Raw genomic sequence first — 21,971 nt, 5'->3', positions numbered from 1 at the left:
GGCAGACGACTGGTGACAAGCACGTATAAGGCTCAGCCTTCTCCTGGTGCAGCTCTCCCATTTGATTTCCTGAAGTGCAGGGACAAATATCATAAAAATCACTAAACAAGGGAATAATTTGCTTTGGGAGGGACTTCTGGAGGCCAGAAATCTTGGATCTGGATGTAAATAATTGAGCTTATAAATCTTAATAGCAAACACCTCAATTTTCAGTACTTCCTATCTCCTTTAACAGACTTCTGCCTGGCCCAAGTCCTGCTTTTCACCTTGCCACCAATGTGCAAAGCTGCTAATTAAATGCAGAGGGACTGTCCCTTGTGTGAAGCAGAGAAACAAACCCTCCCACCCACCACCCGGGCACCTTGCACAGTGCAGACTGGCTTTGGATACTTGCTTTTGCCCCCTCTTAACCCACCAGCAAAACCCCCTTTGCCCTGTGGTACAGGATCAGGTAAGGGCTGGCTCCTGCCTCCTAGAAAAAGCCATCTGGACACCCCAGCATTGCCGCATGGCTCTGCAGCAATGGGAAGGGGCTTGCACCACAGCATCACAGCTTTTTTCCCCTCTCGCATACATGCTCCACCTCCAGAAGAAGAAATCTTGGCTGGTGAGGCTCTAACGGGGGCCACAGACCAGAAGATACAGAGAGCCAGCTCAGAGCACGTACCTGCCCTGCCCTCTAGATGCAGACGTGGGAATCCAGCACAGACACAAGCTGAGGAGGAGTTGGTTTCCCCCTTCCTTTAACTTCTCTTTTGTTGCATCTTCCACTGGGGAATCCTCCTGCTCTAGGCCCTCCCAAGTACACGAGGAGCACTGGACAGGCAGAAGATGCTCAGACATGTGGCCCTGGTGGATGAGGGACAGCTAGCCTTGCCAAGGCCACAGGGAGGTGAAAAGGAGATGCTTGCATGTGAGGCAGGGCTGTCTGCCTTCCTGTGAACAGGCTCCCAAGCAGGCCGTGTTCACTTTGGGTCAAATAAGCCACGAAACGAAGCCCAGCTCCACCAGCCCTGCTTCAAACAGCTGCCAGCAGATACTAAGAGGATCCTGCCAGAGGAGGAGAGTGCTCAAAGCCTCGTTGTAAGAGCAAAAGCAGACTGAGAAGGAAAAGCAATGGTGGAGGAAGAAAGCAGCCTCAGCAGTACCTGAAAAACTGGAGCTGGGTGGAGATCATCCCCACCCGCTCACCTTTCCCTTTTGAGCAAACAAATCAGTTTGCTGAGTATTACTGCACCAAGGCTCACCCCAGCTGCCCAGAGCCAGCCCAGCTGAGCACTTGCTCCCAGGTTCCCTGGCTTCCCCCCTAAAAGCACCATGGGCTTCCCTCGCCAGCTTTGCTCACCCGGGACTGTGCCAGCGATTCAGGCTCTGAGTGGGGCCAAAGCTGGAGAGAGGAGCGGCAGGCACTGGTATTGGGGGTAATGTTTCTCAAGGAAGGGATGTCCCTGCACCTTCTCCAAGCGTGCCCATTTTGGGACTAATATGTATGTGCTTTTATGCCCGGCCCCATAAATTATGCAGTGAACCACAAGGCCAGGATTTCAAAAAGGAGAGCTGGAAAAAGCACACACACACACACACACGCACGCACACACAAATAAGAACTGCCTGTTCCCAACACCTCCAAAAGCTCTTCTGGGACCTGCATGACCCTAAATCACCACAGAACATCACCAGAACCAACCTGGTGATGGATTTGGGACCCCAAACCCAATTCGGAGATGTTCCCTTCTGCACAGCCCATTCCAGCCTGATTTAAGGCTGAGACTGAAGGTTGAGGCTTTAAAGCATCCCTTTACAAGTCTTTCTCAGGTGACTGATTTCCTCCTCCATCTCATTAGCGGCTGCCAGCAGATGCTGTTTCCCCAGCAGAAGCCACACTCCACTTGTTACAGCTATCTCAAAACCACCCTGTCATTTTTTCCCTTCTCAAGGCCATGGTGAAGCCTGGAGAATATTTATCAAGAAGCGGATGCAGTAGCTTTTTATGGTTAAGCTCAGGTCATTAATCTCTATCGAGAGTTTTCACAATCTTCCTCAGCTTCACTGTGTTAGTTTAACTCTCAGATGGTCGCTCCACGGAGCTCCGGGTAATTGCAGATTAACTGCTTTTCAATATTAATGGCTCTTCATTAATGCGCCAGGCTCCCTCCCCCACCAGAGCGATTAGCATTGTGCCCGCAGCTCCCCACGGTGCAAATTACTTCTGTCTTTTGGGCTGAAATTCCATCATATGAGCCCAGATCTTCTGTGTGCTATGGCTGCTTTTTAGCAGAAGTATTTTGGAGCAAGGGCGAGTCCCTCCTCCAGCCCAATGCAGTGAGCTTCCTCCTGCAGATGGTTCAGAGGAGCTGTTCTCAAGCCACCACAAAGTGCAGAGTACTCAAGGTTGGGTAGGGATGGTGGCAGCTCTCCAATGCCCTCATCCTTCTAGAAGTGATCTTTACTTACATAGCCCCCACCCCAAGGCCCCATGAAGCAGGGCAGGGCAGGACATCTGGCCACAAAAACCTCCCAGATTACATGAAACCTGCCCAGAAGTGACATGACGGCTGCAACCCAGCCTTCAACAGGGTAGCATGATCATGGTAAGAAAGCAAGACCCTCAGCCCCTCCACCTTGGCAGCACCTCTAGGTGCTGGCGGTGCAAATCTTGCTGCGCTAGGACCATGCAGGGTGGATGGAGCTGACACTGTGCATCCTCATCTGCATCGTCCATGGGGATGGTCACTGGTGAGTCCCATAACCTGAGTCTCATCTTGGCGTGCACGAGTCAGCATGAGCTGGGAATAGGCTAAGAGTAAAGCCATGTGGACAACCAGTGGCTGATTTTGCTGTCTCATTTAGCCTCTAGCCAGGACACAGAGCATGCTTATCACAGAGGCACTAAAGAGCTAGTCCTGTATCTCCAACACCTTCCTCATCAGCCTCTCCTCTTTCTCTCTTCTCAAGCCTCTTAGGGTGCTTCAAGATACTGGTCTCGTTTAAAAGCCTTTGCAGGACACATAAAGCCTTCCCAAGAACTTGCCTCTTGTGGAGTTATTCACAACTAAAGAAACTGCCCACCCCAGGCTCCTGGCACATTAATCCTCTGCTTTAAAAATATCAATGGACTCGGTGGTTTTGCATGAGCTTGAAGCTCTGTGTATTTGTCCCCCCAGCCTGCGAGCAGCTGGGATGAGCCGGCTCCTGTGCCCACGCCATCCCCTTTAGCATTCTCCACATCCATCCTTGCCCTGGGGTGCCGAGCTGCCCCGCTCTGGGCATTAGACAGGGCATGAGCTGCATCAGCAGCCAGATCATCTCTTAGCCAAAAAGCGCACCCATTCCCCTCTGCTGATACTGAGCAGGGACCAACATGTCTAGATGTTGCTGAGCAGAAGCCCCTCACCCCTCCACAAGCCCTCCATCCTTCCCCCTGGGTGGAGGAGGAGACTCCCCGCTATCTGGGGGGCAGGGGCAACTTGAGGTGGGACTTTAGCCCCAGGGCTTTGTCGACCACATCTGGAGGCTGCAGGCTGTGCCACTGCGTGAGGGGCCGGCGTGGGTTGGACAGCATGTCAGACCAGTGCCGCAGCTGGTTGCCCGTGGCTCGGCAGCCCAGGAAGAGTTTGCCGATGGGCTCATTCTTGGTCACTTTGTCGTGATCCCAGACGGAGATGACCACATCCACGTTCTGGAAGGGGGAACAAAAGAAAGAGGGTCAGTGGGAGGGACTCACCGCAGCAGGGACCTGCTCAACCCTGGGTGCTGCAGGGGAACCCACCTTGATCTGATTGAAAGGCACCTCAAAAACAAACACCTCATTGAAGTAAGGTCTTAAGGTGTTTTTCTTCACACTTGTCATTTTCTTCTTCCATTTCTTCCTGTTCAGGATGAGATGGACCTTGACAAAAGGATCTGAGGAGAGAGAGGACACAGCTGTCACAAGTGACAATTTTTGACTGAGGAGCTCAACCACAAAACAGCTCCCCTGAGCCATTCCCAAGCAGAGCACAGCATCCCACTCGTTACCCCTCGTGGGAGCATCCACCCCTCTTTCCCTTTGCCAGCCACCTCAGAGCTCACCACCTCCTGCCTCCTGCCACAAGCTCCCCGAACCATCCAGCCATAACATCTGGTAGGTACCTCCAGCTCTGCCCAAAGCTGAAGTATCTGTGCAGGGGAAGGCTGGGAGCTGGCCAAGGGCTGGGTATGGTGGTGGCAGCAGGAAGCAGGTCTCAGCACCGAGACCTTTCAACGCTTTGCAGCTCTTGGTGGCATCATTAAGGCCTGGGCAGGAGTAGGGGGATCTGAGCACAGGCAGCCAGCCCCTGCTGACCTGAGAGCCCATGGGATTTCATCCGCTTCAGTTTCTTGGCTTCCAGGATGAGCACAGTCAGCTTGCTGGTGCTGGGGACGTAGCGCAGTGAGAAGCAGATCTCGCCCAGCTGCTCTTCCTGGAGAGATGCCAGCGATAAGCACTGGGCAGAGGAGCCAGCTCACCTGGGGCTGGAGCACCAGGCTGGCCCCAGGTTTCCTGGGTCTCCCCCACCCTCATGCTTGGCCCCAAGGGCCTGCTTCTTAGGGTGGTGGCAAGTGAAGCAACAGCACATCCCTTCCGGCAGAGTTTCCCACTCTCCAAGACCAACCTCCACTTTACCGGCCGCTGCCAGGTCGCTCCACTGCTCGATGACATGCTGCAGGCTGACACTGGCCAGGGGCAGCCGGACCTCGCCGATGATGTCATGCTTGGCAAAGCGGTTGAAGTCGTAGATCTGCATCACCAGTGTGGACTCGGGCACCTCCACCTGGGGTACCTGCAGGGGAGGACCCGAAAGCCTGGGCTCACTCCTCGGTGGCAGCCCTGCCCCATGGGATGGGGCGGTGGATGCGACAACAAGTCTTTCTCTCTGACGCTGCCCCATCCTGGTTGCAAAGGCATCTCCCTGCCTGGAGATGCCTTTTCCCAGGGAACAGGGCCCATGCAATACTCCTGATGGGACCAAAAAACCGTCATCAGATATAGTTCCTACCTGGAAAGTGAAGCTCTCATTGAAGACCGGGTTCAGGGTCTTGCGGTAAACCTTGGTCTCGTACCTCTTCTTTGTATCAGACGTTAGGTAGACGATCACATATGGATCAGATGTGCCTCCGCTGTCCATGGCCTTCAGCTCGGCTGCCTGCTTCACTCCGACTTTCAACTTAAAAGGAGTGATGCACAAGGTCACCAGGTGGAGGAGGATGGGGTCAGATGACCAGGGGCTCAGTGAGAAGTAAGTGCAGCAGGGAGGATGCCTCCATGCCATGCAGGCACGAGAGCCGGCAGGCTGCAGGCAGGTGGAGAGGTGCAAGAGGGTATGCTCCACCTCAGTGGGTAGCAAAGAGGGACCATGCAAGAGCAAAGCCTTTTCCCTGCTGGGACGCGGCCACGAGCATCCCCACCTCCTGCGCACGGAAGTTGTACTCTAGGGAGTACTGCAGCTTTCCTCGCCCCGTCTGCTCTGTGCCCCGCTCCAGGTCCTCCGTCTCGGGCTGGACCTGTGGCAGAGAGTAGCACTACCCTCAGGACGTGCTCCACCACATCCCCAGCCATGCCGTGCTCCCACCACTCCCAGGACCAGGCAGCATGGCAGCAAACTTCTCAGAGAGGAGGGACGTGGGGGAGAGGGGAAAGCAAGACGCACGAGGCTGGCTGTGGTGGAGCTGCTGACAGCAGGCACGCTGACTCTCTCCTTCTTCTTGGGCTTCTTCTTGCCACAGCAGCACCTGACAATGCAGATGAGGAAGAGGAGGAGAAGAACTCCGACTGCCACAGCCACAGCAATGAGCGCCCATTTGGGTACTGGTGCAATGTTCAGGGAGCAGAGATGAACAGAAGAGTTAAAACCAAGCAAAAACATATAGAGTGCATTTAAACCCCTTCCTGGTGCTTCAGCATTAAGGGGTTGTACTTTCAAAATTGCCCTTACAATCCTGGACAGGCCCCATGCAGGGAGGCTGAGGCTGGAGACTATTCCCTAAATGGGCAGCAAGGATGCCCCGCGCGCCTCAAGCAGCACGGTACCACTCTGCAGCATCCCCACCCTGATGAACCCCACTGGAAAAAGGGGTTTTAGAGGGAGGGAGAAATGGTTACACAGCCTCAGATTCCAGGAACCCTGCCAGATAACGCTGCCTGAGAGAGCAGGGCAAGCACCGCTGTACTCACATGGGATCCGGTTCAGCCAGCCACCCAGGAAGCCTGGTTGAGCTGTGGTGGGGATGGTCACGGGGCTACTGGTGAACGGGGAGGCCATCACCATGCCTTTCCTGGCTACCACAGCTAAGCTGGGCTGACCTGGCAACACAAGCAAAATTAACAGGGTGGGGATTTCCTCTCCAGTAGCCCGTGTGCTGCCGGTGGCCCAGGGCTCTAATGAGAGCAAACAATTAAAACATAGAACCAGGCGTTTGGGGCTTGGCCACTTTGGCAAGGACGTGTGAAACGGAGCGGGAGGAGCTGTGGGCAGCCTACTCAGGGAGTAGCCTACAGCCTTCTCATTTATATCCTTGCAAGCCTCCCTTCGGAATGGGGAGGGAGTGGGGTGTGGATTAGGGAGTTTTCCTTTGTTTGTGAGAAGAGGAATCACCTGGCTGTAGGGGAAAAAAAACCCCAAGAGCTGTTTTATGCTGGCTCCTGCCTGGCCGGGCAGCATGAGCTGAAGGGTTTGCTCAGCCCTAGGCAAGCCCCACCATTAACTAACACCCTTTTTTTGGCTATTTTCCCCCTTCTCACAGGGCTGAAGAGCAGGAGGGTTTGCTCCTGGGCTTGCAGTGGGGCTGGTGCCTGTGTTGCAGGTGGCAGTGGTGCCACCAGGCTGGGGTCACACAGGCTCGGAAAATTTGCTTAAGCCCAACCGGTGCACGTGGCAATGCTGACGCAGCTTAAGGGAAGGCTTCAAATTTAAAGCAGAATGGTTTTTCACTACTGCCCTCCCCATAGCAAGGCTCTTATTCTAGCATGACTGCTTCCTTGTAGCCAAAACTTCCTTCTTGCCTCCTTTCAGGTGAGGAGCGGCAGCAGGAGCTGGGAGCTGTGCAGCGAGTGGGTCTGCAGCCATCACAGCACTGGCGGCACCTGGTCCCAGTGCCGTGTCCGAGGCTGGCAGGTGTGTGCCTGTTTGCCTTGGCTGCCCCAGCCACATGCCCCTTGTCCGAGCAGGTCCCTGCTCAAGCAGCCAACACCGCTTGCTCTGCCTGCACTCTGCCCACCCCGCAGGGCCATGGTTCCTTGCTCGGGGATCCTCCTCGGGAGAAACCACCTCTGCGCTTCCCTCCACTGCGCCTGCAAAGCCAGCAAAAGCCTTTCATTTTTCCAACAGTGGGCTTTGCCGCATGCGGGCATAGGGCTGGAGGGACGTGGGAACTGTTGTCATCCCTGCAGCATCATTGCTGGTGCAATAAGGTGCAGGTTAAGTGACTTGCCAGGTGACTGGGGCCACCTGGGATGTCTGTACCGTTGGACACACGATCTCCGCTGGCAGCCTCACCACCAGCAGCTTTAATGATCATAGAATCATAGAATGGTTTGGATTGGAAGGGTCCCTAAAGACCATCTAGTTCCAACCCCCCTGCCATGGGCAGGGACACCTTCCACCAGACCAGGTTGCTCAAAGCCCCATCCAGCCTGGCCTTGGACACTGCCAGGGATGGGGCATCCACAGCCTCTCTGGGCAACCTGTTCCAGTGTCTCACCACCCTCACAGTAAAGAACTCCTTCCTTACATCTAATCTAAATCTACTCTCTTTCAATTTAAAGCCATTATCCTTTGTCCTATCCTATCGGTTTCTCCTGTCCCCACACACAGAAATCAGTGTCTGGTGACGTGCCTGTGATATTTAGGAGGCACCAGACTGTGGCTTCGGGCAGTGGTGGTGGGTGGACATGACAGTGCAGGCAAGCAGGCACCCACCCAGCATAAAATTAGGTGCGTCAGCGCTTTTTCCATGCCAGACCCCCCAGGCTGTGTCATGTTGGTCTGACATTGGCCCTGGTTTAAAATAAAAGCTCACCCCAGCCCCATGGGGTAACCTGAGTCGCTGTTTTGGGGATGAGGGGGACAGCCCTGCTGCAGTCTGGGAGAGGCAGCACGGCCTTGGTGGGCTTTGCAGGGAGCATCGAGCATCCCTGCTCCTGGAAAAGGGGCTGGGGGAGACCTGCTTCTCGCTTCCACCCTGTGCTGACCAGGGTCCCGAAATCAGACTTACCGACGCGCCTCCTCCCCAGCCTCAGTCTCTCTTCCCTGCTGCGCGGGCTCCGGGCCCATCTGCGGCACGTGGCAGGGGCATGCTGCGGGGTGAGACAGGACCCTGCTGGACGTGGAGCTGAGGGTGCAGCAGGGATGGTGGCTGCACAGCACGACCGAAACAGGAAAGTCTGCTTTGCCAGCCCAGGAATCAGGCGGCCCCAGCAGCTCCGGCGGCCCCACCTTGCCACTGACCCAAGTGGTGCTCAGGCAGGTGAAAAGCCAGTGGGGAACTCCCTGCCAGACCAGGAAGCAAAACCTGCCCTCCTGCCTGCGAGAAGCCGGCGGGCATCGCTGCCTGGCTCTGTGCCCCCGCAAATTCACTTCTCCAAGTTATCCCTGCAGCGATGCTGGGCTGGACAGCGTGGCTGCAGGACTCAGTGTGAGGTGACAGGTGCTTCCAAGGGGACGGGTGCGTGGCTGCATCCATCCCTGGTAAGCCCTGCACTTAGGGAGCCCGTCTTGTTGGCCCAGAGGGGCGTATGGTGCTTTATGGCACCACGCGAGGGCCCGGGAAGTGCGTGCGGCAATGGGGATGAAGGGGGATGCTCTGAAGCGGCAGGGAGGACAGACAGGGCGAGGGGATATTGCTTGGGTGGTTCCATCCCTCAGTGCCAACGGGAGCAGCACCAGGCACACAGCCAGGAGCGATTTCACTGGCATCCCTGTCGCATTAAATTTATACTTGCACACTTCTTCTGTTGTTGCCAATTCAGCAAGGTCAGCCCAAAACGTGCCCAGTTACTGTGGAAATTTGGGGCGGTGCCCGATGGCTGACACAGACATGGGGGGAGAGGCCCCGGAAACCAGACCCGTCCCAGCTCTGCCTGGCCACCCTGGCTCACTGGTCCTGCCAGATTTTCACATGGCCACTGAGGCATTGCTACACCGAGCATCTGGCCACAGGAGAGGTACTGGGGCTGCCCCTTGCCCACCTGAAACATGGCCCCACTCACAAGCACCCTGAACTCCTGCTGCTCAGAGAAGCATCGTCTCCAGGAGCAGGACATGCTGTGGGAATGATGCTGCAGGAAACCTCTGGGGGGGGAAACATAGATGCCAAAACACTTTTTGCTCTAAGCTGGCAGTCCCGGAGGATGCACAGGAGAAATGCATAAGGGGGACAGGGGAAAGGGAACATGCCCAATAAAATCAGTCAGGAAAAGGGGGGTTGCATATGCATGCTGAAAGCTGAGCATATCAGTATCCTTTTTGACAGGCTATTTGCTAGAGACAAGCATCTTAGTGAAGCCAAGCTGCACAGGACACCAGCTGCAGCCCACATTTTGGAAGGAGATTTGGTGATGCTGGTAATAATCTGGTGCCAGTCAGGGGGACAGCTGCTTGGCCTTAATGCAAGTGAGATCGGTCTCCTTCAGCAGGAGCCAGGCTGGGGGAGGCTGCTGCTCTGGGCCATCTTCCAGCAGCAGGGCAGGGACATGCCCTGGCTGGGCAAGGGAAAAGCTGCAGGATGGCAGCCGCTCCTCTGTGTCAGCCCCCCACCCCCAATCTCACTCTTGGACAGAAAGAGGATGTTGAAATACCCCAGCAGCAGGAGCCTTGCAGGGCTGGGTGCTGCACAGCCCACCTGGAAAAGCAAGATCCCAGCCCCCAAATTACCCCTGCTCAGGGTGGCGTGTAAGAGGCAGCTTTCAGAAAAGAAGGGAAAAGGGACCCAAAAACATGACAGTAAAATTGCAAATGTGGTGAGCCCCTGCTGCACCCTGCCATGCTCTGCACCACCCTTTCTCCCTGGCCCAGCTCCCTACATCTGCCTGGACATGCTGCAAGCCCCTCTTGAACAGGTACCCCTATATTTTCAGTCAAACCACAACCATTATGCATTCAAGGGCTGGGAAATGAGAGGTCTGGAGGCACGCTATAAATACCCTGGCTACAAAAATAGACATCACTGCAGCACTTGTGGGCAGCGAGCAGCGACTGAGCACAAGCTCCGAGGGAGCCCAAAAAGCAGGACCAGGGTTGAGCCCCTTCCCCAGAGCGTGGCCATGGCCAGGCCTGAGTGACCGTGAGCCGCCTGTGCGGTGCCGGCTGGGAAATGCAGTCTGGCCCAGGCACGTCGCCAACCCACACAGCCGCCTACAAATCCCAGCACGCCGGGGAGCGGAGCTGCACCCCATCCTGGCTCCTGTCTGCTTCCTGCCAGCACGGGGAGGGGGAAATATAAACACCAGCGTCTTGGGCAAAGTTTCGATGCTGCTGCTGGACAGGCTGCGCCAGGGAGCAGAGGCAGCGCTCACGGTGAGTTTGGGCTTTGGTGTCTAGCAAAATCCTGGCTGTGTGCAGTGGGGGTAATATCTGCTCCATGTTGCAGAGCCGTAGGATGAGCTACGGGCACCAGCAAGCATCTGCCTGAAACGCTTTCCTGCGAGTCTGACGTTGTGTGCGGGGGGGGGGGGGTACTCGCAGCAGAGATGTATGCGTGTGCATATATGCATATCTGTATCTAAACAATACTGCAGTTATTAGAGGCAGGTAGATGGAAAGGAGAAGTCAGGCTTGGTTCGCAGCACTTGGAAGAATAGAGCAGAAATTAGAGGTGGTGTTCTCCCTCCAGGAAGGGCTGCTTAGCTCCCTTGCCTCCTCTCATTTAACTGTCACTTGCAGAAAAGTATTTGGCTGAAATTCTGTCAGAGGAAAGCTTCTCCCTGCTCAGCTGGGCTGGTGGTTGCCACCCTCTGCCCTGCTCTCTGGGAAGAGACTCCTTTCCAGCATGGGGTATGGGTAGAGGAAGCAGAGGGATGTTCAGCATCTCCCGGCTTTCCAGGCACCCAGCAGGTGGGGAAAGCACCCCTGCCAGCATGGCTTTCCACCCCAGGGGCAGTCAGGGAGTGCATATGCAAGCATTGAACTCCCCATGGCAAGGCTCTGGCTGTCAGGGCTGGCATCAGCCAAGTGCATTTCCTACCAGCCCAGGCAACACTTCGCAGTCCCTGAATAATAGAAATTAATTACAAGAAAATTGGGGCAAAAGAAGGGTCCCCCTGGAGACCCCAACTTGCCCTTTATACTGCATGCTGACTTCGGTCTATGCTTGCACCACCCCAAACCCAATAATCAGGTAGGGCATGAACTGATAAATGAGGTTTTAATGCCCTTGCCATTCCCAGCACATCTGTGTAGAGCAGTCATTGGTGCCTCAGCTCTCCAGAGAAAGCCTGCAGCATACTTGTAGGAGCTGCTGGGTAGAAATAACCCCCATGGAATCCCCCTTGGTGAGAATGGGAACACTTTCCATCCCACAGGCTGAATCCTGAAGGTCCACTTCTGACACTGACTGGTGCATGGAAGTGAAGCATATAGCATGGTGTTTACAGAAACCACAGGACCTGGGTGCACAAATGTAAATGAGATTTATGATTCAGCTGCTAGGCACAGGCAGACCATGTAACACACACACAACCCCAAGACTTTCATCTGCCAGACCTGGGTTAGCACAGCCTGCACCTAGACCTTCAGTGTAGGGGCTGCCTGGCTCACAGCACTGTGGAGGGGCAGACCAGTCCCATCAGGGGGATCCCATCCTGCACCCAAGCTCTCACCGCACATCTCTTACTCAGGCCTTTTACAGCTGCAAATGAGCTGCTCATGCAGTCAGCTTGCTTATTTGTGGATACAAATTTACCATTCAAGCGAAAGTAGAAAGGCAGGCAGTAAGGATGTGCACTAGAAGCCTACCCATAACACCTGATGTATTTTGGCTTTTAAAGACAGATTTGTTTTTCTGGGAAAAGAGCTCTCCAACTGCTTTCAACAGTTCTCCCCAGAGAAAAATACTCTTGGGGGGGAAGCAGTGATCTGTGGTTGAAATCCCACTTTTCCATCATATTTAATTGGAACTATTAGTCCAGGTTTTCTAAAAGCAGAACTGTTGTCAGCAGAAGCTGGTTCATTTGGGCTGCTCCACTTGGTGGGCAGGATGTCCCCCATCTCTTTTCCACTCTTTCCCCCTCTAGATCGGCTATATTATAATGTATCAGTTTAATTCTATATTTTCTCTTTGAAGCTGAAAGTTGAAGATGGCAGAGCCTGAAAGCACAGTCATAAACACCAATGTGAAACAGGTAAAACGTTCGTTACAAAACATGCATCCTATTATTTCTAAAGCAAGTTTTGAAATGCCACCACAGGAGAGGACACACCACAAACCAGAGCTGTGGTGGCCTGAATTGCTTGTGCCTAGGTTTCAGCAGAAGTGGCCTGTCCCAGGGCTGCTGGACACTGGTCCCAGTGAGGTCTGTGTGATTTCCACATGGGAAGAGGTTGCAGGACTGAACCTCCACTTGTATGGACAGGACAGGTGCATTCGCTCACACTTAAATTTTGGAGCAGCCAGGGAGAAAGCAGCAGCTTCCATTCATATGTAGAGTCTTTATTAGACTCCCCAAAACAGACACAAATGAAGAGTAAAGCCACCAGTATGTGCAGAGAAACCCAGCAGCGCCCAGCTCACCATAAACAGATTACTACAGCTGTGCTGTGCCCACAGACAGCAGAATTATGAAGCGATCCCCTCTGGTATGAGCTGTCCTCAGAGCATATGGCACTTACCAGACAGGTTAGGGTTTCACAACTGCCTGCCCCGTCCTTGGTGGCCTGAAGATGAAGACTGGGCTTGGTACCTCTTCTCCAAAGGTCCTCTGGCATCAGGAACCGTGATGCATGGGTGATGCCTCCAACATCCAACCCCACCACCCGAGTCAGTAGACCCCCATGTCCCCCTGCTCACCCCCCCTCCCCAAGCTCCTGCTTTGCTGCCCCCCAACCCCTCTTACTTCCTTGTCCTGCAGAAAGACCCCAGCAAGGCACTGGTCATTGCAGTGACTACCAGAGCCATCTTCAACCTGGAAGAGGAGCACAAGCTCTACCTGGAGAAGGGCAAGGAGGAATACGTAAGGCACCAGCAGGCCAACGAGGACAAGCCCCTGCCACCAGGCACGGCCTTTGCCTTCATCCAGGTGAGGCCCACACTTGGCCAGGGGCACATGCAGACACTCACAGGATGGGGTGAAACTTCAGCTTTCCCAGCTTTAGGTCTCAACTCCCATCACATGGTGCAGATATGCCTGGCCTGGCCTCTTGGCCTCATCGCAGGGCATTGAGATCCGTGCTCCTCACCAGTCCCACACACCCACCAAGGGGGAGGTGGACATCCTGCTCCCTGCCCTCTTGGCAGTGGCTTTTGCAGGATGGTTGCTTGCTCTGGCTCTCCATAACATGCTAGCCTTGCCATAGCTGACAGATGCAGCACAAATGACAAACCTTAACTGCAAAAGACACCTGGCAAAGCCATTGCAGTCATGCCCCTCCAAAAGAGTCTCCTCTTCTCCTGGCAGGCAGCGCAGTATGTGAATGAGAAGATCCTGGAGAGCACCCCAGCAGAGAAGGACCTCTTTGACATCCTGGTGCTCTCCAACAACAGCCCGGAGAGCGGTGCACGCATCATCAACAGCGCCAAACACTACGGTAAGGGGAACCCATCCCCAGCAGTGCACGCTTTCCCCCAGGAGACTGTGAAGCAGATAAGGCACCACAGTGGAGCATCAGTGGCAAATACAGAGCCAGGGGATAGAAGGGGAAGGGGTTGTTTTGGAAACAAGCCCAATTCCTGCCAGCCCCATGCAGCTTGCCCAGTATGCTGGAGCACACCCAGGGTACAGGTTCCTTGGCAGAGCCCAGCTCCCTTTGGCCGTATCCTTTGCATCAGAGGGTCTGGCAGCATTTTGCACAGCCTGGGCATCCTCAGGCAACTACTAAAGAAACAGAGTTCTTAATAAATAAATAAATCCCAGAGGGCTTTCAGGAAGGCTCATTTAAGGGTGGTATGAAGGGAATATTTAACTGCACTCTGCAGTTTTGTAGGAACAACAAGGCAAGAAGATGCAGTAAGAACACAGGTGGGTTCCCCACACAGCACTGGGAAATGAATTGCCCTGAGCTCTGCAGCAAAGCATGCCGAGACCCAGGGAACAAAGAGGGGTGCTGCAAGGAGGATGTTGCCCCATAACAGACTTTGCTCACATCCCTTGACCCAAAGGCCTGGAGATCTCCAAGTTCTGCTTCGTCAGCGACGAGGACTCCACACAGTACCTCAAGTCCCACGGGGTCAAGCTCTTCCTCTCAGCTGACAGGACAGATGTCTGCAACGCCCTCCGGAGAGGTGAGTTCTCCCCTCCATCCCACATCAGCAAACCCACCACACTTTTCCCAAGCAGCTCAGTACCAAGAGGCAGTGCCAGAGCCCATGCACTCACAGGTGAATGGCAAGGGAGTGAATGGCACATCGATTACCAGTACAGTCCTGAACAGTTCAATCTCCTCTTCTGTCCCCACGAGTAGCCTGCAAACACACCAGGGTTTCTCAGATGCCTTCACAAGTCACCGAGTGCTTTATGCATAATTCTGGCTGTACTTCTACATTGGGCTGGTCATTCCCTGCCTGACATTTAAGCCTTTCTAACCAAAGATGCTGCCCATGGCTGCTCCCTGGATCAATGAGAGAGCATTGACGATCCCCAGGGCTTTGCGAGGATGCTATAGAAATTTGCTTTCCTGGTACATGCAGAGTTACTATGTGCTCAGTGATAGATGTAAGCACATGCTTGACCTGGATTGGAGGGAGTGCAGCCTCCCCAACAGCTTTAATGGGGTTAATCACCTCCTTATTAATTTGCACCAGTATGAGCACATCAGCTGGCCAAGGCCCTTCAAGCTCAGGAGCAAGGCATCTGCAGCCTGGGCTTTCCTTCGCTATGCAGCACATTCCTGGAGCCTTCTTGAAGGGCATCATTGCTCTGACAAGTGTCTCTCATCCAGTGGCCTGGGTCCACAGACAAGGGTGGGCAGGGAGCAACTTGTAGGAAGAGACCTGTAATTAAGCCAATTACCCCAATCAAGTGGAGATGCCAGTCCCTATTACTCACAGCACAGAGTGCTAATACTGGGCGTTAGAGCCAGGCTTGGCAGGGTGAGCGAGCACCAGGAGGAAGGCTGCTCATGCCTACACAACCACCCATCACCTCTTACAGACCTCGGTATCTCTCCAGACATCAGTCTCTGATCAGCAGCGCTTTCTTGTCCAGTCCCATTGGGGGGTAACACAGCCCTAGAAAGGGGCTGACCCCCACAGAAAGCCCCTGACTTGGGGACCCCGACACCGCAGTGTGGGACAGGGCACGGGAAGGAGCTGGCCATGCACGAGATGCCCCCAGGGGGGTTTTCCCTTCTGAGCCTCACCTTGTTCTGTCTCGCAGGGGTCTCCGCAGCACTCATCTTCCAGCAGGAGGTGCAGGCCCCCAGCACCCCGCTCCGCGTGGTGTTCGACGGGGATGCCGTGCTCTTCTCCGATGAGACGGACAAGGTCTTCCGGGAGCAGGGGCTGGAGGGCGCCATGCAGTATGAGAGGGCGATGGAGGCCGTGCCCATGGGAGAGGTGAGCAAGCCACCTCACTTTTCATGGGCACCCACAAGCTCTGCACCTACCATGAGCATCTCTCCCTCTAGGGCTTTTCCACAAGTAGCCAAAATAGCACAAGTCCTTAAAGGTTCCCTTTGCATCCACCACTCAGTCCCTGGTGTGGGCCTGATCTGGAGTCCCACTGGAGATGGATCTGGCCTGTCTCCTATAAGTGAGCATCAGCTCCCAAATATCCAGGGTTGTGGTTACCCCCAACATCACCTTTTGCAGGCTGGGACCTCTTGCTGTGCAAATCCCTGCAGGACTCAGACCCAGAGGCACTGCTCACTGGAATGTACCTTCCTGGTCATTTTGGGATTAGGATGAGCACCACAATGCTCATCTTCCTCCCAGGCACCCTAGTGCACAGCACCAGCCCTAGCATTGCCTAATCCTGCACCCCACAGGTGTCCCTGTGCTCTGCAGAGCCCTGAGAAACCCTGAAAGAGGAACAAGTGGCTTGTAGAAGCAGAGTAGATGTCTTTATTTCCCACCCACTCCCAAGTGTCTTGCTGTGCTTCCAGGGTCCCCTGAAGGCTTTTGCCATGCACCTTGGGAAGATGCGCAAGAAGTTCAGCCAGGAAAAATCCCCTATCCGCACCTACCTGGTGACTGCCCGCAGCGGCCGGGACATGGGCATCCGAGCCATCAAGACGCTCCGAGAATGGGGTCTGGCCATTGACGAGGCTTTCTTCATGGACGGGGCTCCCAAGGGCCCCATCCTTGCCCAGATCCAGCCCCACATTTTCTTTGACGATGGGCTTCATAACATCCAGGGGGCTCAAAATGTGGGTGTACCCTCTGCCTGGGTCCCCTCCTGCTGCTGATGGGCTGCAGGCCAGCAGTCCTTCCTCCCAGCAGCACAGGGGACTGGGCCAGTTGAAGGTAAACCTTTTGGTGGAAAGGGAAGGATTTCCTGACCTGCAGCAAACAAACCTCAGGAAAAGGGGGTGAGAGCATTGCATGAGGGCACGGACTACCAGGCAAGACTTGATGCTCATTTCTGCTCCTGATACAAGATCCTTTAGGTCTTAGGATAAAGCCAAAAGATGCAACTGCTTCAGCAAGGAAGGACACCTTTGCTGTGACACTGAGGACTAACACCTACCTGCCCTGTAGGACCTGGGGGCTTTTCTGCAAAGAAACAAATTACACTATTACCCCACACATGAGCTAAAGGAAGCATGAAACAAAGCACTAAAAATGCTAGCTTCAGCTGTGCTCAGACAGGCTCCAAGATTTATTCCCAGGACCTCTGCCCAAAGGAAGCCCTCAAGATCCTGCCTCACCAGACACACTCAGCTTGGTTTCCTGAGGAGGCTGATGTGCTAGCAAGTCCTTCAGGCAGCTCCAGCCAAACTCAGCAGAGGGAAAAAGATTTCAAAGCTGTAAAGGACCCACAAACTTTTTAGAAACAGGTGACAAGGTTGAAGAAAGAAAGCCCAAGCTATTCCCTTATAGAAGAGATTATAGCACAAATCACCTTTCCTTAGGCATGCAGGCTGCTCACAGAGTGCCCTTAGGAGACTCAGACTTATAGGACATTCAGCTTCTGGAGCTGCAGGAGATGGAACAGGGACAAGGCTGCAACCCAGCTCTGAAGTCCGGCCAGAAGGCAGAGCTGCCACATAGCTCCAATGTCCCACCAGGAGAGGGCACCGGAGCTGGGCTGCCTACAGCACAACCCATCGAGGGGCCAGGGCTACAGGCCAGCACCACAGAGGCCAAGGCAGGACCCGTGCCCAGACCCGAGCTTAAATGGGTCTCCAGGACCATGGGTGGGGGTGTGGGTGGGGGTCCCAGGTGCGGCTGCTTAGGGCAGATGGGGTCCAAGGGTGTGCTCAGGACCCTGCCTGGCACCAAGCCACCCCCCTGTGCAGGGCTGCCTCTCCTCTGGCAATTTGGGCTCTGCTCCTAATTCTCCTGAAAAGCAAGCAGCCCCCTAAGATTCGTTTGCGGGTTTCTTTCCCGAGGGCTAGATGGGAGCATTTGCCACTAGAGGCCACTGTGCCACCTGGGGACACAGCACCCCAATCCCTGGGACCTCCCCAGAACAGCCTCATAAAAAAATACAAACTGGCTGCTCAGGGAAATGCCTGCTGGGTGGTAGCAGGAATATGGACAGAGGAGATAAAGGTGACAGTGGCTTAGGTTTTTTAATCTCAGTGTAGTCAGAAAGTAATTTTTTTTAAATTCTTCACAAGCATTGTTCTCACCAATGATTTTTTTCCCCCACAATAAATAAATAAATGAGCATGCCTGTGTGAGTGCTTCTCCCTCGTGCCTGTGCTCAGCAGTGTGGGAGGAGGGCTGGGATAATTCAGTGCTCCTTTATGGACATTCATTTCTTTTATCCAGTCTTATACACATGCATCAAGATGGGTTAAATACACAAGAAACCATCTGTGGGCTTTGGATTAGGCCCCTGAACATGCAAGAAGTTGCATCCCTGTCCCCAAGCCCGCTCTCACCACCCTGGGCTTGGGGGCTCTGCACATCTCACCCTAGCAAGAGGAGCTGCTGGCCCCACTGTGCCACCAGCACAGGTCCTGTCCCTGCCACCGTGGCCATCATGTGGGTCCAAACTCAAGGCTGCCAGGGCAGGGCAGGGATGCCCATGTGCAGGGCTGTGGTAGGAAGCCACCTCCAAAGACGCAAAGCCCGGCAGGGTCTTGGCACCAGCAGTCTGGCCCCTGGCCCTTTTGCTCAGTCCAGATGCTGAAATTAGATGTTTCGAGGTACCAACATCAACAACATCAGCTACTCATCATCTGCTAATAACGCTAAGCACCCCTCAGCCTCGATCACTGAGCAAACATTAATTACAGGATGCGCAAAACACGCCTGGTAAGCAGGTACAGATGTTCATCACACTTTTATGCAGGTCAGATACCACCAGGCTCGGTGCGGGGATCCAAGCACCCATCTCCAGCCCTGCTCACCATGCATGGGCAGATGCTTCGGTGGCCACTAGTGGTGGGGACGTGGACCCAGTGGCGGTAGTGATGGTGGACCTGGACATCCTCTGCGCTCCAACCCATCGCCTTTGCTAATGCCTGGACCAGCGCCAGCAGGAGCTTGGTCAATGCCTCGGGCGAGGGGGAATTAGCTGAGTCAAGGGTGGTGGGGACAGGCCCACATGAGCCGTTGCAGGGCACGAGCTGCTGAGGCAGGGGGAAGGCGCCACGTGCCTTCCTCCAGCACTGTCAGCACAGTGGGGGATGACAGGGCAAAACATGCCCAAAATGGGAAAAAAGGAAGGAAACTCAGGGTTTGTGGGGTTGCATCCTATGGGGCCAAGGGCAGCTGCTTCAGGCCATGGCTTAAATGTGTAGCATCAAAACTGCCCTTTATTTTTCTACTCCAAAGATGTGGCATCAAAACCTGCCCTTTTCTGCCCTGTTCTGAAGATGGAGCATCAAAAACACCCTCTGGCAAGGACTACTGCCACTTCTACCCCCTGCTGCAAGGGCAAACTTGTTTTTTCTGTCTTAGAGGCATCTGTAATAAGTTCATTAATGATGTGGGTAGTCCTCAGGTCTTGGTTTTTTGAGGCATTTTAATCTCCCTCCTTCAAGGGGTTGCTGGTGCCCAGGGGTCTCCTGCTGCTGTTACAGCCCAAAGGGGGTTTAGCTGCTGAGGCTGGTCATGGGATGCTTCTCTGATATCCATCTCAGATTTTGGAGGCCAGGGCAAGGCAAGAGCAGGTCACACTGCTGTGCCACCCACAGGGACAGGCTCCCTTTGAGCACTGCTGAGTTTCACACCTTTCCACTCCAGGAAAAAAAATGAATGGGTGCAAAGGGGGCTCCGAGGACCTGCACTTGATTCTGGCCATTGCTTTCCAGCAACCCCATGCTGTCCCAGCCAAAGCTGCCTGGTGTCAGGGTCCCCCCTGCTGCTGACCCACCACTGCTTGGGACAATCCCAGGACACCCTCCCGGTTCAGGGAGGGAAGCAGGCAATGCCCCCGCTCCGCTCAGCCACAGGCAGGCTGGCTGCATCCTCCACCAAGCCCAGCCCTGCCAGTGGTGCCGAACAAGCAGCCCTTGTTTGGGTTTTTTTTTTGGGGGGGGGGGGTGGGGGTGGGGGTGGGTGTCATGTGACGCCAGGGATCAGAGGCTACAGCCAGCCAGCCCTAGGAGTTTGCAGAAGACCTTTGCCCAGGAGCGTGCCCTTAATCTCCCACTCACTGCGCCAGTCAATTTAGGGTTGCAATGCTAAAGAAAAAACAACTTAGCATTATGAGAGGGAAAAAAAAATTTTATGAAATGGTGGTGCTGCAGGGAGGGAAGATTGGCAGGTATTTAGCTGCTAACAGACATCTGCATTGGCAGTGTCCAAGCAGTTCAGCTTTATTGACTCCTGGCTGCAGCGGGAGAGGATGCTGGAGGCTGCAGGACCCAGGCACAGCTGCCGTGTCTGCCAGGGATGCTCCCACACCTCCCTCCACCCATAACCTACAAGGGCCTTTGGCCATGAGCACGGGCCAAAGCATCTTCACATTTTTGACCATAACCTTAACCCTAAGCCACCCTGGTGGCAGAGCTCCTTGGGAAACACTCAGGGGTTCACAGCCAGAGAGGCTGACATACCAAGTCCCACCCTGCAAATAATTATTAACAGGGTATTTTGTGTGCAGAAGCTCAAAGAGAGGGTGTGCAAAGCCACAGCCTGTGTTTGCCAAGGTGCTTAAACGTGGGTTCAAGATCTTAACCCCAGGCAGGCACGTTGGAAAATGCTGGCTGTGGCAGCAAGTGAAGCTGGAGCTTAGGAGAAAGGCAACGATAAATAGGTAGAAATTAAGAGCCTTATGGACATACTCACACAGCAACAACCGCCCCAGGAGGTCAGGATTAATTCACCAAATCATCAGTGGAAGCTGGGTGATTGCTCCCCTCCAAGGAAACACGTTGCAATTTTAAGCCAATCCTTGGGTCACCGTGGGGTGTTGACCCTCGCCTTTCTGAGCCCACCCTTCTCCCAGGACCAGCAGGCTCAAATGCTTCAGTACTTTGTCACATGGAGGAGATGTGATTGTATAAATGATGGGTTTCTCAGGGCAGCTTTGGCTGGAAATTAAAGGAAATAATTAAATGACATCTAGTGCTGGCAAAGAAAATGAGACGGATGGTGTGCTTGCCTGTGGCTGGAGGCACATCTTTGCATTGTGTACGGAAACCCCACCGGCCAGCCGATAGCCCCCCTGCCCCAAGTCAGGCTCATGCGGCCCCAGGGAACGCAGCAGGGATTGCTCAAGGCGGGCGATGAGGTGAGCCGGGTCTCAGTGCTCCCCATCACATCCTGGCGTGGGAGGTGATGATTTGATGCCATCGTTGCCACTTACCGCCCCATCCCGTCAGCCGCCGGTCACGCTGCCTGCTGCCAGCGCCTGCCGGGGTTGTTGTTGCCCGTCCCCGGCAATTTCAGCCTGCTGCAAAATAACTCCGGTGAGGCAAACACCACGAGATCCCTGCCCCGAGGAGAGGACGGGGCCGACAGCCGGAGTGGGGCAGGTCCCATCCTCCCCGAGGTGGGTGCTAGGCATGACCCCGGCCGCGGGGGAGGAAGGCCGGGGGATGCGGAAGGACGTCCGATGCAGAGCGGGGTCAGGTGCGCGCAGGTGGCGTGGGGGCGGCGGGGATTTGGGCAGGGCCACGGAGGGCGTGGGACGTGGGGACGGGCGATGCCGAGTTTGGCAGCAGCCCAGCGAGGCAAGACGGGTGTACAAGTAAGCCCTAGTGAAGACACCAGGGCAGCTCACAGGCTTGAAGACCATAAGCATTTTGCTGCATAAAGCCTTTCTTTTTGTTAAATAGCTAGGGGAAAGGCTGGAAGAGCAGGATCTGATGAAGAAGGTCCACTGGCGTGAAAGCACCCCATGCTCAAAGGTTGCTACAAACGGCCCTGATGGAGATGGAGCCACCACGCTCAGGGCTCCTGCCCATCGTGACAACCAGCCATGCCACCCAGCTGCCAGCAAGCCACCCTCACCCACCACCGGGATCAGGATTTGCTATGTCGGAGACACCAAGGGAACAATTACCACCCAGCCTAAGCCTTTTGCAGCTCCACTTAGCATCTCCCCAAGGTCACTGCAGCCCATGCTGGAAGCCAAAAAATGTTTAAGCAGGCTGCTGGCCAGCTCTGCCTCCAAACCAGCCCCAGCCAGCCAGCACCGATGGGCTGGGAATTGTCACCGCCTGTGATGCCCAGGACACCTC

General features: G+C 54.8%; 2 protein-coding genes across 3 annotated transcripts; one reads left to right on the top strand and one right to left on the bottom strand.

Moving 5' to 3' along the window:
• Positions 1–3,445: 3,445 nt before the first annotated feature.
• On the bottom strand, positions 3,446–9,280 carry SYT8 (synaptotagmin 8). The gene is made up of 11 exons (XM_049820797.1): positions 9,206–9,280; positions 8,233–8,314; positions 7,011–7,288; positions 6,194–6,317; positions 5,670–5,827; positions 5,428–5,523; positions 5,019–5,186; positions 4,635–4,802; positions 4,325–4,442; positions 3,770–3,903; positions 3,446–3,679 (listed from the first exon to the last, which is right to left on the bottom strand). Exons 1-11 carry the CDS (start codon positions 9,278–9,280, stop codon positions 3,446–3,448), a joined length of 1,635 nt encoding a protein of 544 aa, XP_049676754.1.
• Positions 9,281–10,424: 1,144 nt separating this feature from the next.
• Positions 10,425–18,001, top strand: LOC126047290 (cytosolic 5'-nucleotidase 1A-like). 2 transcript variants are annotated; one of them, XM_049820775.1, is made up of 7 exons: positions 10,425–10,532; positions 12,298–12,355; positions 13,082–13,249; positions 13,628–13,757; positions 14,329–14,451; positions 15,545–15,723; positions 16,272–18,001. In XM_049820775.1, exons 2-7 carry the CDS (start codon positions 12,311–12,313, stop codon positions 16,572–16,574), a joined length of 948 nt encoding a protein of 315 aa, XP_049676732.1. In that variant the 5' UTR covers positions 10,425–10,532; positions 12,298–12,310; the 3' UTR covers positions 16,575–18,001. The 2 variants fall into 2 exon arrangements, with proteins under 2 accessions (XP_049676732.1, XP_049676730.1); XM_049820773.1 differs by lacking the exon at positions 12,298–12,355 and having other exon boundaries at positions 10,446–10,532.
• Positions 18,002–21,971: the final 3,970 nt, after the last annotated feature.

This window comes from Accipiter gentilis, chromosome 17 (assembly GCF_929443795.1).
Source record: "Accipiter gentilis chromosome 17, bAccGen1.1, whole genome shotgun sequence".
In the NCBI taxonomy this organism is placed as follows: domain Eukaryota; kingdom Metazoa; phylum Chordata; class Aves; order Accipitriformes; family Accipitridae; genus Astur; species Astur gentilis.
The sequence above is the reverse complement of the archived record's forward strand: the minus strand, read 5'-3'. Positions and strand labels throughout refer to the sequence as shown.

Excerpts from the sequence above, each read along its gene's own strand:
- SYT8 (XM_049820797.1), bottom strand. The coding sequence starts at position 9,280 with ATGTCCTGCTCCTGGAGACGATGCTTCTCTGAGCAGCAGGAGTTCAGG. Across the intron at positions 5,828-6,193 it reads CTGGCTGAACCGGATCCCAT|TACCCAAATGGGCGCTCATT; the intron begins GTGAGTACAGCG and ends ACATTGCACCAG. Across the intron at positions 4,803-5,018 it reads ATGAGAGCTTCACTTTCCAG|GTACCCCAGGTGGAGGTGCC; the intron begins GTAGGAACTATA and ends CCTCCCCTGCAG.
- LOC126047290 (XM_049820773.1), top strand. The coding sequence starts at position 10,485 with ATGCTGCTGCTGGACAGGCTGCGCCAGGGAGCAGAGGCAGCGCTCACG. Across the intron at positions 13,758-14,328 it reads CAACAGCGCCAAACACTACG|GCCTGGAGATCTCCAAGTTC; the intron begins GTAAGGGGAACC and ends CTTGACCCAAAG. Across the intron at positions 15,724-16,271 it reads AGGCCGTGCCCATGGGAGAG|GGTCCCCTGAAGGCTTTTGC; the intron begins GTGAGCAAGCCA and ends CTGTGCTTCCAG.